This window comes from Colius striatus, chromosome 10 (assembly GCF_028858725.1).
Source record: "Colius striatus isolate bColStr4 chromosome 10, bColStr4.1.hap1, whole genome shotgun sequence".
Taxonomy (NCBI): domain Eukaryota; kingdom Metazoa; phylum Chordata; class Aves; order Coliiformes; family Coliidae; genus Colius; species Colius striatus.
The window spans coordinates 24,331,048-24,343,735 of record NC_084768.1 but is presented as its reverse complement, the minus strand read 5'-3'; the positions used below and the strand labels follow the sequence as shown (position 1 = coordinate 24,343,735).

General features: G+C 39.1%; 1 protein-coding gene across 4 annotated transcripts in view; it reads right to left on the bottom strand.

Moving 5' to 3' along the window:
- The window catches only part of DAB1 (DAB adaptor protein 1), a 441,779-nt gene that overhangs the window by 46,199 nt on the left and 382,892 nt on the right, over positions 1-12,688 (bottom strand). For all 4 annotated transcript variants that reach the window (XM_062003688.1, XM_062003687.1, XM_062003690.1 and 1 more), the window contains one exon: positions 11,903-12,001. In XM_062003688.1, the coding sequence (XP_061859672.1) occupies positions 11,903-12,001 (99 nt within the window). The remainder of the gene's footprint in view (positions 1-11,902; positions 12,002-12,688) is intronic.

Here is a 12,688-nt window from a genome sequence, read left to right as displayed (position 1 = left end):
ATAGAAAATAAGAATAGAAAAAGACTTTATGAGTTCACAAAGTGTGTGTAGCCAGTAGTTCGTGAGCCAATTGAAAATGAAAGCATGAAAGTCGAGAAGTTCACACATCATAATGTTTTGTATCTTTCAGATACAAAAGTGATTTCATAATCAGAAATAAACCAAAGCACACAAGCAAGAAATGTTGTGTTCCACAACAGATTGGTTTCAAGTGGCACAGTAAAGAATTGGAAAAAATCCACTCAGTCCAACTCTTCATTTCTAGTGGCCAACACATAAATATACACTACCATGTAAAGGAGGCATCCTGAAATGTTTCTTAGCACAGACTTATTAAAAACACCTTGTTCACCCTTCCATCCCACAAACTGTTAAGCTTTTCATCCTGGGGTTCCCTTCTCTATTACTACTTTTGCCAAAACTTATTATCATGAGAAATCCTCCTGGTTCCCAGTAAAGATGTCTGAGCTGCTGGATATTCTTTCCAACGCAGGACTGACCTGAGAAGCTTTGTCAGACTTTTTGAAAAGACTAAGAAACAATCTCTATCAATACTGTAACAGCTCAGATTCTTCCATAACTGGAGATATGCAATCACATAGCATTATAATGACATCTGTGTTGAAGGTGTCTGAAGGCTGTCAACAGACTCTGTACCTGTAGGTTAGCAAAAGATGACTCTGGAGCCATGAGCTTTACAACTCTGAAGCAGTATCATTAAGTACCATTCTATTCTCAGTATTCCTACAGAAAAAGAGAGGAAACCTTTCCCTTTGAGTTACAGTTGCATGTATAAACAAACTTCAGATAACCCCATAAATGTGTCACTCCTTTTGGGTCCCACAATAGATACAATTTGGGATATAAAGCATCCGTAGCAACACAAGTGAGTGTAGCACTTGAGCCCTGGGATAAGAATAGAATAAATGTAAAAGAATAACAGAATTATGCATTATCCTGAGGTAGGAATTTCTGAAGTTGCACTTAAATAGGCCCTTGGTATATTGTGTTCAGCTCAGGCAATGGAGAGTATTTCCAAGTTCAGCCCTGTATCCTTCCAAAACGAAACCTTAAAGCTCTCCTTTGCACATTTTAATGCCCAGAGTTCATTCTTCCCTGCTCATTTTCAGGAGAAGCAGGCTGAATGTTTAGTTTTAGTCTTCTCCTACTAATTGAAATCTCCAAAAGCAAACTTTGATTAAACAGTCCATGTGCAAATATGTCCCAGCAGAGACCATGGCTCAAACTGCATTTGCTTTTCTCTCTCCTTGACTTGCTTTTCTGTCCTAGCAGTGGGTGTCACACTGGGTCTGCCTTTCAGAAAAGCTGACAAGCAATGTTATGCTCAACTTTTACTCAAATGCATGCAGCAGAGCCTTTCACAGCTTTGATGCATGGATACTGGCTTGTTTTCTACAACTTATTCCTTTAGTCCTCTCCCACTCCTTACAACTTCTGTGCACAGCGTGTCTTCTCCTCTCCTAATCAAAACTAACCTCCTCATTACTTCACTCTTGGGACTGTTCAGTCTTATGCATGTGCAGGTTACATTCTCACATGCTTTACACTTCAAAATACTTCCAAATTCCTGTATCATTCATAGAAGAGTATTTGGCTAATTGAAAACCCCAAAAGGCTATAAATCCCTCTACAAATCAACTCAGTCTTTTTAAAACCAAAGACACTATAAAAAAAAAAAGCAACCTGGATTCAGATCCGTGTTTTGATTACCTAAAAAGAAAGAAGCAACCCTCAGAGCTAAGCAGAGCAGGGGCTAGGAGCCTTATGTAATATTTTCAGATACTCTGACATCACTTGATTTAAAAGTTAAAAGTGAAGGCACTCAAATTAATTAGTGCTCTGCCTCACCTATTTCACAGCGCTCCCTTCAACATGGGCAGGAATGTTGCTGCTTGCTTTGCTGGGAAAACAGGGATACATAATTATGATGGGAAGCAGAAACAGTAGAGATAGGTGGAATTCCTTAAATGCTGCTTTTTCTAGAGGAATGCTACGATTTAGGGACACATTAGGCACTGCTAAAAATTCCATGATTACCACCAAGTGCCAGGTAGCACAACGGGAGATGCTGTTCCAGCCCTGAGGCTCTGTGACACATGGTTGCCTGCGTGTTGAGCACACGGTGCATAAACCAGAAAGGTTATGACTATAATTATCTGATTTAGGAAGACAACTTTTATGAACAGTCACATCTCTATTAAGCAAAGATCCATTGGTATCTGAAATTTATTATTATTCAATTGAAAGACTGGGATAAAAGTTGGTATTTGTGTTTGGTAACTGTTGACAAATAATGGTAACCACTGTGTTTCCTCCTCTTGTTCTTCCACAGGGCCACTTATTACACACATTAAGTGGAAGACAAAACACCTACTCGTCCCTCTGGACTATTAGACTGAACAGAGCTCTTGCAGACTACCCTGTAAACACAAACATATTCCTGAGTGCAGAACATCATCCCCTGATTTTAGCCTCAATAGAGATCTATTACTATCATCTCGTAAACTCCAGGTAACTTCCCTGTAGTTTCCCTCGCCTATTATTGGCAGCAAAGGTCATCTGTCTCCCTTGCATCTGACCTTAGCAATAGGAAAGGTTTAACAGCCTACAAGTTAGCAAAGAAATTCAGAAACATCATTTGGCAGTATTGCTATTACTAGGGCAAACACAAAACTGCAGGGCAGCCCCACCAGATAAAATGCACTGAATGGGAAAGAAAACCACCAGTGGGCATAATGCTTCCCAACTATCTCCAAGAGAACAGATTTCAAAGGCAGATGTAACTTTCTGTCACGGCCCTTGCTGAAGATCCCTCACCACTCTCCAGGGAGGTTTCAGTGCATTTCAGTCCCTGTGCTGTGATTATGTCAGCATTTCTCTTGATAAATCCTTTCCTGAGCAGTTTGAAATCCACACATTACAATTCTGCTTGTGCTGGAAATGAGTCTGAATTTTTTTTCTAGTGGTTTTTTCTTTCCTTCATTTTCCTAATTAATGTATTAACTTGGCTTAAAAATATCAGTTCTTGCAAACAAGTCCCCTGCCCCAAGCTAGTCTGTATTTTGAATGCTCTATAAGGCAAAATCACAGCTGGAGTCAGTGGAACTACAATGTGGCTTTCATATTCTAATGTATTTCTCTGAAACACAAAAAGGTAGTGATTATAGGCAAAAAAACCCCAACATAACTCTATAACTCTGCTGTGGGACCTCACTGGAGGGATGTAGTGTAGCTCCAGTATTTAACGGGCTCCATAACAACAAACATTTTCACAACCACAAGTTGACTTTTAAGTTTTCAGTAAAATGCACTCCAAATTCTCCTTAAGCACTCCAAAAGTTAAAGCTAAATGATCTTGGAAGTGTTTACATTGCAATTTTTAGTAGAACAGCTCTACAGACAGATATCTGCCACCACTCTAACACAAAGGAAGTCAAATGGTGACTGGGAGGTTCCCCATACCATAACAGACAATGCATGTAGCAGTACCTCCCTTTCTTAAATCCATCCTGAGGGCTTTGGCTTAAACAGCAGGAGGCCATATAGGGCCAAATAAGACCATAACTAAAGTAATAAAATCTTGTTTTCTGCCTCTTTGAAAGCAACCCAGTTTTTACCCTTTTCACGCTGAAAACCACAACTGCAGTTAATTCTGACAAATTACTTCAGTTTGGATAAAACGTCTGGAATAGCTTTATTTTATCTTCATGCCAATTAGTGTAGGAAATATTACAAGTCAGCTCCTGCAGATACTCACTGAAAGAAGGATGAACTCAGCTGCAGATCAGAGAGCATTTCCAGATGAGAGGAAGGAGAGAAATTTCACACCAAGAGTTTGGAGGAAAGACATAAGGTTCAGACCAAAGCTCCTGATCTCAAAACACTCAGACTTCACAATGTGCAAAATCACACCAGAGTTATGCCTTTTGGGAACCTTTTTTTTTTTTCCTCCATGGTGACAAAACTGTCACAATACATAAGGCTTTTACAATCTTCATACAGCAGACTGTGTCTCTACAAGCATGTGGCTATTAAAAAATCCCAGAGGAGCACTTTAAACCATCCAAACTGTCTAGGGCACAATTTGGACGGCCAGTAAGAAATTAATTACAATAGTCAATAAGGGATGGAATTAAGGAAGTTAGTCCTTCTGACATTTACATTTTGCTAACTGTCAAATGTTATTTAGGAAATGCATTACTGTTTCCATTTTGAAGTATCAGAGGACTATAAATACCCTGTAAGAATAATATGCAGGTTTTTAAGTCCCCTACTCTGCCACATTCTAACTAGATCTCTTTATTGTAAGTAGAACAGTAGATGCCATGTATTACTATTCATATTTACAAGTAAAAAGATGGAAAACTGTCAAGCAACAGAGCAAGACTCCCAGTCAGTCAGAGGGATCTTCTGCAGGCAGAAGCTGCAGACAGTGCATACAATTGCTGTAACACATAAGAAAAGTCCCAGATGTCACCATTTACAAATGTACATGCAAAATTTGACTTTGCTGAATTTCAATATGCTGTTTATCATTATTAGCTAATATTTTTATCACCGTGGTGCTTACAAATCCTCAGCACGCTCCAAGACCCAATATTTCTTACACAAAGTTTCTATAAACAGATTAATTCCAGTTAAGAAAACTGAATTAAAAGGTAGTTTCAGGGAGCTGATACTTTAATTCTAACCACTGAAAGCTAAGGGCAAGATAATCCTTGGTACATCTCTGAGATATATGACCACAGTAGTTCCTCCTTGTAAGTCCTGGCAGTGAAGTGTCCTCCATTGCTCCTTCCTACTGGGTGAGCATGCTTTGGGTCACTCATCCCTGAAATTCCAGCTGACACTAGAAGGCATGGAATGATTTCATGACTGGATCTACAAACCACTTGATGGGCTGTCCTCATCCCAAGCAAATGATGAGAGGGTGACTGCAAGAAGCAGAACAGATCTGCATGACAGGCTGTGATGGCAGGGTACTGTCAGTCTCAAGCATCACTGATTTTAACAAGTTTCTAGTGCAAGAGTGGTTTTAAGATTTGAAGAAAAAAAAATAAGAAGGGATTGCATGAATATGTGCAACAAATTCCTCCAAAGTATGATGAGCAGGATAAGAGGCTCTGGGCTGGTTATTTGAAAACGGAGTAAATGAATGATGAAAGCTGGTACTGTTTAATGATTTCTTGAAAGCAGATGAAGAGTAAAGGTAGCCATGGAGAGCCTGGGTAAAACACAGTTAGGGAGTAGGCTGATAAAATAAAGAAGGCAGATTCAACGCAGGAATGCAAAGAGAAGTGTGGAATGATGGAAAGAATGAGCTGAGACAGCAGTCTTGGCAGTCACGGTGGATTTCAGAAATAAGTCACGTTTGTCAAGGACAAAGAAAAGCATAACAATTGAGGCACTAGATGAAGAGAGGCAGGACTGGGTTTTAACTGCAAGCATGACAATAAATGTTGTATTTCAGAGCAGTTCAGAAGAATCTGAACGATCTGGAGTTACCCTGGATGCGACAATGGAAAACAACATTAAGTCAAAAAGGCTGCTGAATTTACAAGGCTGAATAATAGATGATGCTGGTATTTTTTTCAGCACTCTGAAAAGGAGGTCAGAGAAAGACCTTTGGGAGTCAGGATTAAAAGGCCTGGTTTTGACTTGTTAAGCTTCAACTGTTGGCTAAACATGTAAGGAGAGGGATGGAGAGACAGGTCAAGATTTCAACAGGAAACAGGGCTGGCATCATTTGGTTTCACAATAACAATCACTGATAAAAAACATAGCAGGAAGAAAAAGAGATCAAGGACAGAGAGTACCCAGGAAATCCCAGATGAAAACTGCAGGAGAGAGAAAGAGTAATTAGAAATGCAGGGGTAAAATCCAGAGAAGAGAGTCAGGGAGGCCAGGAAGAAAGACTTCAATTTATCAGCTGATTTTGAATAACAATACTGATAAAGTGTTTCACCTGAGATCCAAGAGGAAGAGGTACTTCGGGAAGATCAGCTTCAAAGACACTAAGAGGACAAAAGCACTGGCCTAGAGCCTGAAGGAGCCTCAGGCAAGGATTGCTAACAATCTCCTGGCCAATACCATGCTCTAGCAAACACAAAAATTCACTGAACTTAGCACACCATCTCTCCTGCACGCTGCAGAGAGCAGATAAAACGAATTCCTTCTCTTATTTCTATTTTTAAATATTCAGAGATGCTCAGTGATGGAGACTTGACAGTTTGACATTTGACATGCTCCAGCACATGTGCTTCAAGGAATAACTACAGATCCGTAATAGTACCTCGATTTCTGGTCAAAGATGCCAGAACCAACAGATTTCCAGTCAAGAAGCACCTTTGGCACATTTTAAATGAAGTATCTTTTGCCAAGAGTGAGAATTTTAATCTTGCTAAAATTTTCTTTCAGCCAAATTTAGCTGTCCTGTTAGCAATCTATCAGTATAATTAACACTATCATTCACATCAAATGGAGGAGAGCAAGAAATCCAGGGGTTAGAAGCACAGACCTGATAAAGTCTCAGAGCAAGATGCAAAATGCTTTACAGAAGCCTTAGCAACAACTTGAAAAATCTGTACATTATAAGGTCAAGAGAGCTTAAAACATCAGGGAGATGGGCAAGACGTAGGCATTGAAAACAGTGTCTAGATTATATCAAAGTCATAAGACTATCTCACTAGGAGGGAAACATCTGAGGCCAGCATGATTATAACCACTCCATGAATGTATTTAGGAGTTAAAGCAGAAGCACAGCCACTAGTTCTGTGGCCAGCATGAAAAGGTAAATGAATACTTTTGGGGTGCAAAATGCTACAGAAAAGGTGTGGTTCCCCTTCCACAGACCAGGGTGGTATTATTCACCCTAGTAACACCTTCTCAGGTAGGTAAATCCTATTCTGCATGAGAGTAACATAATCCTCCTCAAAGATAATAAAGGTCTGTGTAAGGGATAGATAACAAGAACGAGAATAGGCAGTCAACATGAAATATATGTATTTATACATAAAGTTTTCCTTCCTGGGTTTCATACTGACAGCTTGAAGAAAACGGCAACAGATTAAATTCATAAAACATGAGTAACACAGCTGCAATACTGTCACCCAATGAGACACTTACAGTATTCCCAGAAATTTTAAAATCCCACAGGCTGTGCCCAAGCTTTGTACTTTGATAAAGATATGAATCAAGGTCTCTGAAAGACTAGCCAATCCCTCCAAGGTGTCTAACAGACGATATAAATGAAGCTCACTTTAAGGGTGCTGCATAGGATAAAATAAGAAGAGTTGGTGAAATGGCTGTCATTGTCATTAACTGGGTTACAATCCATCTGTTCAGGGTATTTCTCACAAATAAATAAGATAGTGATATAGGTCTACCATGCATTTTGAACAACTGTGGAATCCAGATAAATAATTCATCTGCAACAATAGGTCACAGACAGCTATATATTGCAGTATATTTGCATATCCATGAGCTGATACAAATTTTACTTTAAAAGAAATAATTCTTCACTTAAAGCCAAACAGTAATTTTTTGCTTTCATCTCATTCCCCTTTCACAGTGTCTGGATTTTCCATTAAAGCCAACAGGATTTTGCAATTAGAAAGAGCAAGAATATAAAAGTCTACCTCATTACACGAATGCAGAAGAAAGTGTTTTCCCAAGTAGTTGTATAGAATTTAATTACTATTTCTAAATACATTTTTTGGAAAGTAACCTACAGTAAACAAAGATGTATTGTTACATAAATAAACAATGAGCCAATTACAGCCTCTTTATGGAGACCATATTAGTCATGCACGTCTAATGAAGCGTTACTAAGCTATCACAGGGAGATAGCCTGATGTGTGTGATTAACAAAATCATACTCATAAATAGCTAACCAACAATGATGGGCCTTTAAAAATTTTGCACATCCTTCTATATGCAGAGTTATGGGGGTTTTGTCACTTTGTAAGAAACCCTCTAACCACTAAGTTCCACCCTGAAAGGGAGAATATTAAACAGTGTAATGCAACTATTTGCATTTTTGCCTTCTACAGACCATGCTTTTGAAAATATAAAAGAACTCTCATGAATGTCTATTAATGAAGAATACATTTCAGCATGAGATTGAACCAAGGAGAATATGACAGAATAAATAGGTGGAAAATTATTTTCATACAATATACAGCCATGAAATCTCTGAAGTGAGATTCAGCAGAAAAAGTCTGGGTTTAGTAGTAATTGTGGTAGATTTTTTTACATTTAAAAAATGAAATGCTGTATTTTCTTCTGGAAAAGTGTCTATTTAGCAAGCATATTCTGGACAAAGCAAACGGGATGGATGTCCAGCACATGACAGTAGACAATAGAGGTACATCTACAAGGAAAAAGTAGAATCAAAACACATGTGTAACAAAAATGTTTGGATTACAACAGGGGAACATTCTGTTAGGCAAATTAAATACAAATTTGAACTCCACAGCTAATGTTGGCACTTCAACAGCAGAACAATTAGTGTTGTTCTGCCTACATGAGTAGGCTCCTCCAGCAGATGAGTGACAGTGTAGGCAAACTACAGGCTTGCAGGATGAACTCTGTTAGGCAGTGCCCTTCTATTATCTTTACACTAATCCATGGAATAAAAAGCTGAAATGTAAGAGAGGAGTGTTATTATTTCTATTGCAGTGCTTTGGATGAACTGAAGTGTATTGCATCCACAGTGCAAACTCATAGCAAATCAGTCTTGTGTTTTTCTTGCAGAGACTAATTCTTCCACGTTCAATCTAATTTCCTTCATAGATAAATTTACTCAAAGGGCAGAATTCCTCATGGCTGGAATAACAGCATTATGAAAATCAATATTTTGTTATTAATATTAGGTCTGGAACATATGGAAGAGAGCTATAAAGTACAGAGGAAGAAATCTCTTGCTTATTTTCAGTAGTAGTCTAACTACAGTCTTTCATCTGTAATGAATTATGGAACAATTCCCTTAAATCATCTCTATGAAGTCAGAGATGACACTGCCAATTTAAAAAAATTTGCTAGTTTTGAGGTACAAATTGATTTTTTATTGTGATAAATTAAAATCCAATAGTAGCCTACAAGATACTAAACATAGAGAAGTGTACCTTTTTCAGAATGTTTCTTCTCTTTTCTGTCATGTCAGACTGCCATGGTGACACACAATAACAGCAGCCAGGGATAGAAATCACCTCTCTAGAGAGGTACATAACCTCTCCCAAGTCAACAATAAATGAAAACCGCAGCCCAAAATATCCTTTTGGGAATTCCAAAATCACAGAAACACAAGTAAGGGAGAAAGCATTGTAGGGGACAGGGATGTTAAATAAGGAGAAAGCAAATACAAGATTATTCAGGCTGTTCCCTATTTAAGGGAATATTTTTTCCCTCTTGTATGAATGTGAGCATCAGTCTCCAAACTTCACAAACTCTTAACACAGACATCAGAAGACTGTGAGCAAATGATAGCCACTTTGCAGCCCCTTTAGCTTACTCAGTCAGGCTGAGCAATTGTACATCCTCAGTTCTGCCAGCTTGTGCCATTTTCCTTGTTGCTTCTAAATCAAGAATGGGATTACCAGTATCCTCGATATATTGCATCATCCTTATTTTGCCTTATAGGAGGCTCCACATTATAGCAGCCATGCAGCTTTCTTTGAGGGTGACTTTAGCACACAGATAGCAACATGAGACCACACAGTTGTATGGATGAGACACAGTACATCACCCCTAAATTTTTCTGTCTTGTGCTGTGGAAAGCACTTTGTCTCAGTAGTGCTGCTGTAGCTCAGAGAGCCCAGAGATACTGTATGGGTCTGTTCATGAGGAGTTGCTGGTGTTACACAGTGTATTTCAGAGGTTGAGACTGTATATGACTACCAGCAAGAGCAGGAATGAGATGACAACTGTAGGTTGGCAGAGCAGAGAGAGGCTGGATGAGAGATACAATGAGAAGAGTAAAATAAGAATGTGAAACATGGGGACATGGAAAGACTCAAGTTGGGGAGAAAGACAAAGGAGCGGTGGCTGTGAAGAACAGGCAGATGAGTTCATACATCCCTGCTTCAAGGGCGTGGCATGGAAAGCACGATTTTCTTGCTTTCAGAACACTACATAAAAACTCATGCTGAAATCTCCCCACATCCCTCTGTCACAGTCCTGTTTCAAGAAGGACAACTCAATACTCCTGTCCTAACTGTGGCCTCAGTGCAATCTGCAAAGTACAGGGCAAGGCAATAGGCTGCACTTTGAAGATAAAAGAAACAAAATATTACCATGTCGTTCAGGGTATTACACTCTGTTCTGAACACAGAATAAAGCTTGTATTCTCTGGCCCCCAAAAAGATGTGTCATCTCTCAGTTACATACTACCCTAATGCCTACTCATTAGAAGACCCAACCACGACTGCACTGGCAGTCCTAATCCTGAGATTCGCCTTTCTCCTGAGCAAAGGCTGTAACCTCAGCAATGTGCTCTTAAACAATGCTTTTGTATGAATACTTTACACACGCTGTACATAACACATTCCAAATGAGCTCTTCATTACTAACTACTTGTATTATGTATCAGTGAGCTCAATGACATTGATTTTCTAATAATATAAATTAACTTGCAAAGATAATTTCATCTATCATCAGTAGGGTTTTATTTCTGGCATCATGTTAAATAGTTAATCTTTCAAAAGATTAAATCAAGAGCTTTTTAAAATTCAAGGCAGAGCTTTAACTGCTATAAAAATCTTCTTAATTAGGATTAAGCCAGTTTGTGTGTTGTTGCTTTATATCTAAGTAGCATAATGTTTTGCTTAGGTTTCTTCTTCCAGGGCAATTTAAAAAAAAATCAAACATGATATTGCTGTGGCAAAAGCTGAAAAAGGCATAAAAATGTCCTGAAACTTCCTCAACCAGATGCTACTGGATGAGTTGCTGCTTGGCAGTCTCAAATAGCAATACCTCAAACTTTCTAATACCTTTTACATCCAATCCCACACAGGATACACTTTTTCTACCACTGACAATACAGAAGCTCTGGTTGTTAAGGTCAGTGTGTACCTCACAGTATGAGTAACATCTCATTGTTGTTAGCAGGAGCTATATCATATCATGGTGACTAAAACTGCACTTGTGTGGAATTACACATCTGACAAATTCTTACAGTTCCCCTGGGACATCTTCAGGGCAAATCCAGTTAAATGTGTGTTGATCTCAGGAGCTTCCCATATCCCATTGCCCTTCTCAGGCATCAGCAGGGGAAACAAGCTTCACCCTCCTGGAGCTGTCTGCAGCCCCTTAATGCCAGCTTGTTTTCTTCCTCAGCTTCCCATGACACCAGAAGCCCAATCCAAGGCATTCCTAATCCCCTGTCATTAGACTCTCAAAAGTCACTTGACCTGTACTTGCCAAGCAATCTCAAGCAGCATCCAGAGGATGGGCGCAGTTGGACCCAGGCTGGATGAGAGAACACAAATGGACAGAAATACCAGTCTGTACTGTGGGACTGCTAAACTCTTCCACAAATGGGGGGCTGGTATCTCCAATAAGCAATTCTATATCTGGCAGAAGGAAAACAAATCCTTTCTTGCCACTTTCAGGACTCAGAGATGTGAGTCTTTATACACTGTATACTCCAATAAGTGGTTCTGCAGAAGTATTCAGGACAGGGCTTTGCAATAACCCACGTCCCCATGCTACACTTTACACCTCAGTCATCTAATGGCTTGCTCTGATATATGATAACCCTTTATCAACCTTGTCAGATGTGTGTTTACACTGGTGAGATATTACTGCCCAGCAAGGAAATGCTTTTAAAGAAACATCCATGAAAAGATTCAATTTTGTTCCATCACATGATTGGTTTACTTACCCCTGTCTTTTCATCAAAGATTTTGATTCCCCCAAAGGAGACTGTTAAGAAGATTTTTTGTTTATGTTCTCCTTTCGAACGAGCCGCAGCTACAATTCCCTATGGAAAGAAAGAACAGTTTACCTGGTTTCATTACTCTTCTAGGTGCCATAGTTGAGCACAAAGATTTCCTTGTGGGCAATTCACCACTTTCTCTAGGAAATCTTAAGGGCTTTCCAAGAACCGTCTCCCTCTTACTTATTGCCTTCTCTCTTTTTCTCAAGGTGCTACACATCTTTACGCTACACAGACATCGTTTCAAATGTGCTCCCACTCCAATCCCTGCACTACCTAATCCTCCATGAAATTTGTTTTCATGGAAAGTGAAGGTCATTTCTAGGATACTTTTACCAGCTATAATCTGTTCTGTTTTCTGGTTTTGTTTTTTTTTTCTTGAAAAGTAGTGGAGAAATGGAGGAAAAAAATTATCAACAACTTCAGCTGATTTCATGGGCACTCTCATCTGGCCTAAGCAAACTGAGCATTTTATACAGGAATAGTCTCAAAATCAAACTGCACCTCTGCTGTAAAAAAAAAATAGTATTGAGGGTTGAGGGATTTTTCCCTGATTTCAAGCTTTTACTTTCTAAGACCACTTACTCATATACATCTCATGTATTATTCTCTCACAGCAGGACCCTGCTCTGACCAGCAACACTGTGCTAAGATCAAATGTAATTAATTGCACTTAGTAAATAAATGAAAATATTTAGCCTTTATCTGATGCTCTGCAATTTCAGTGTGTTT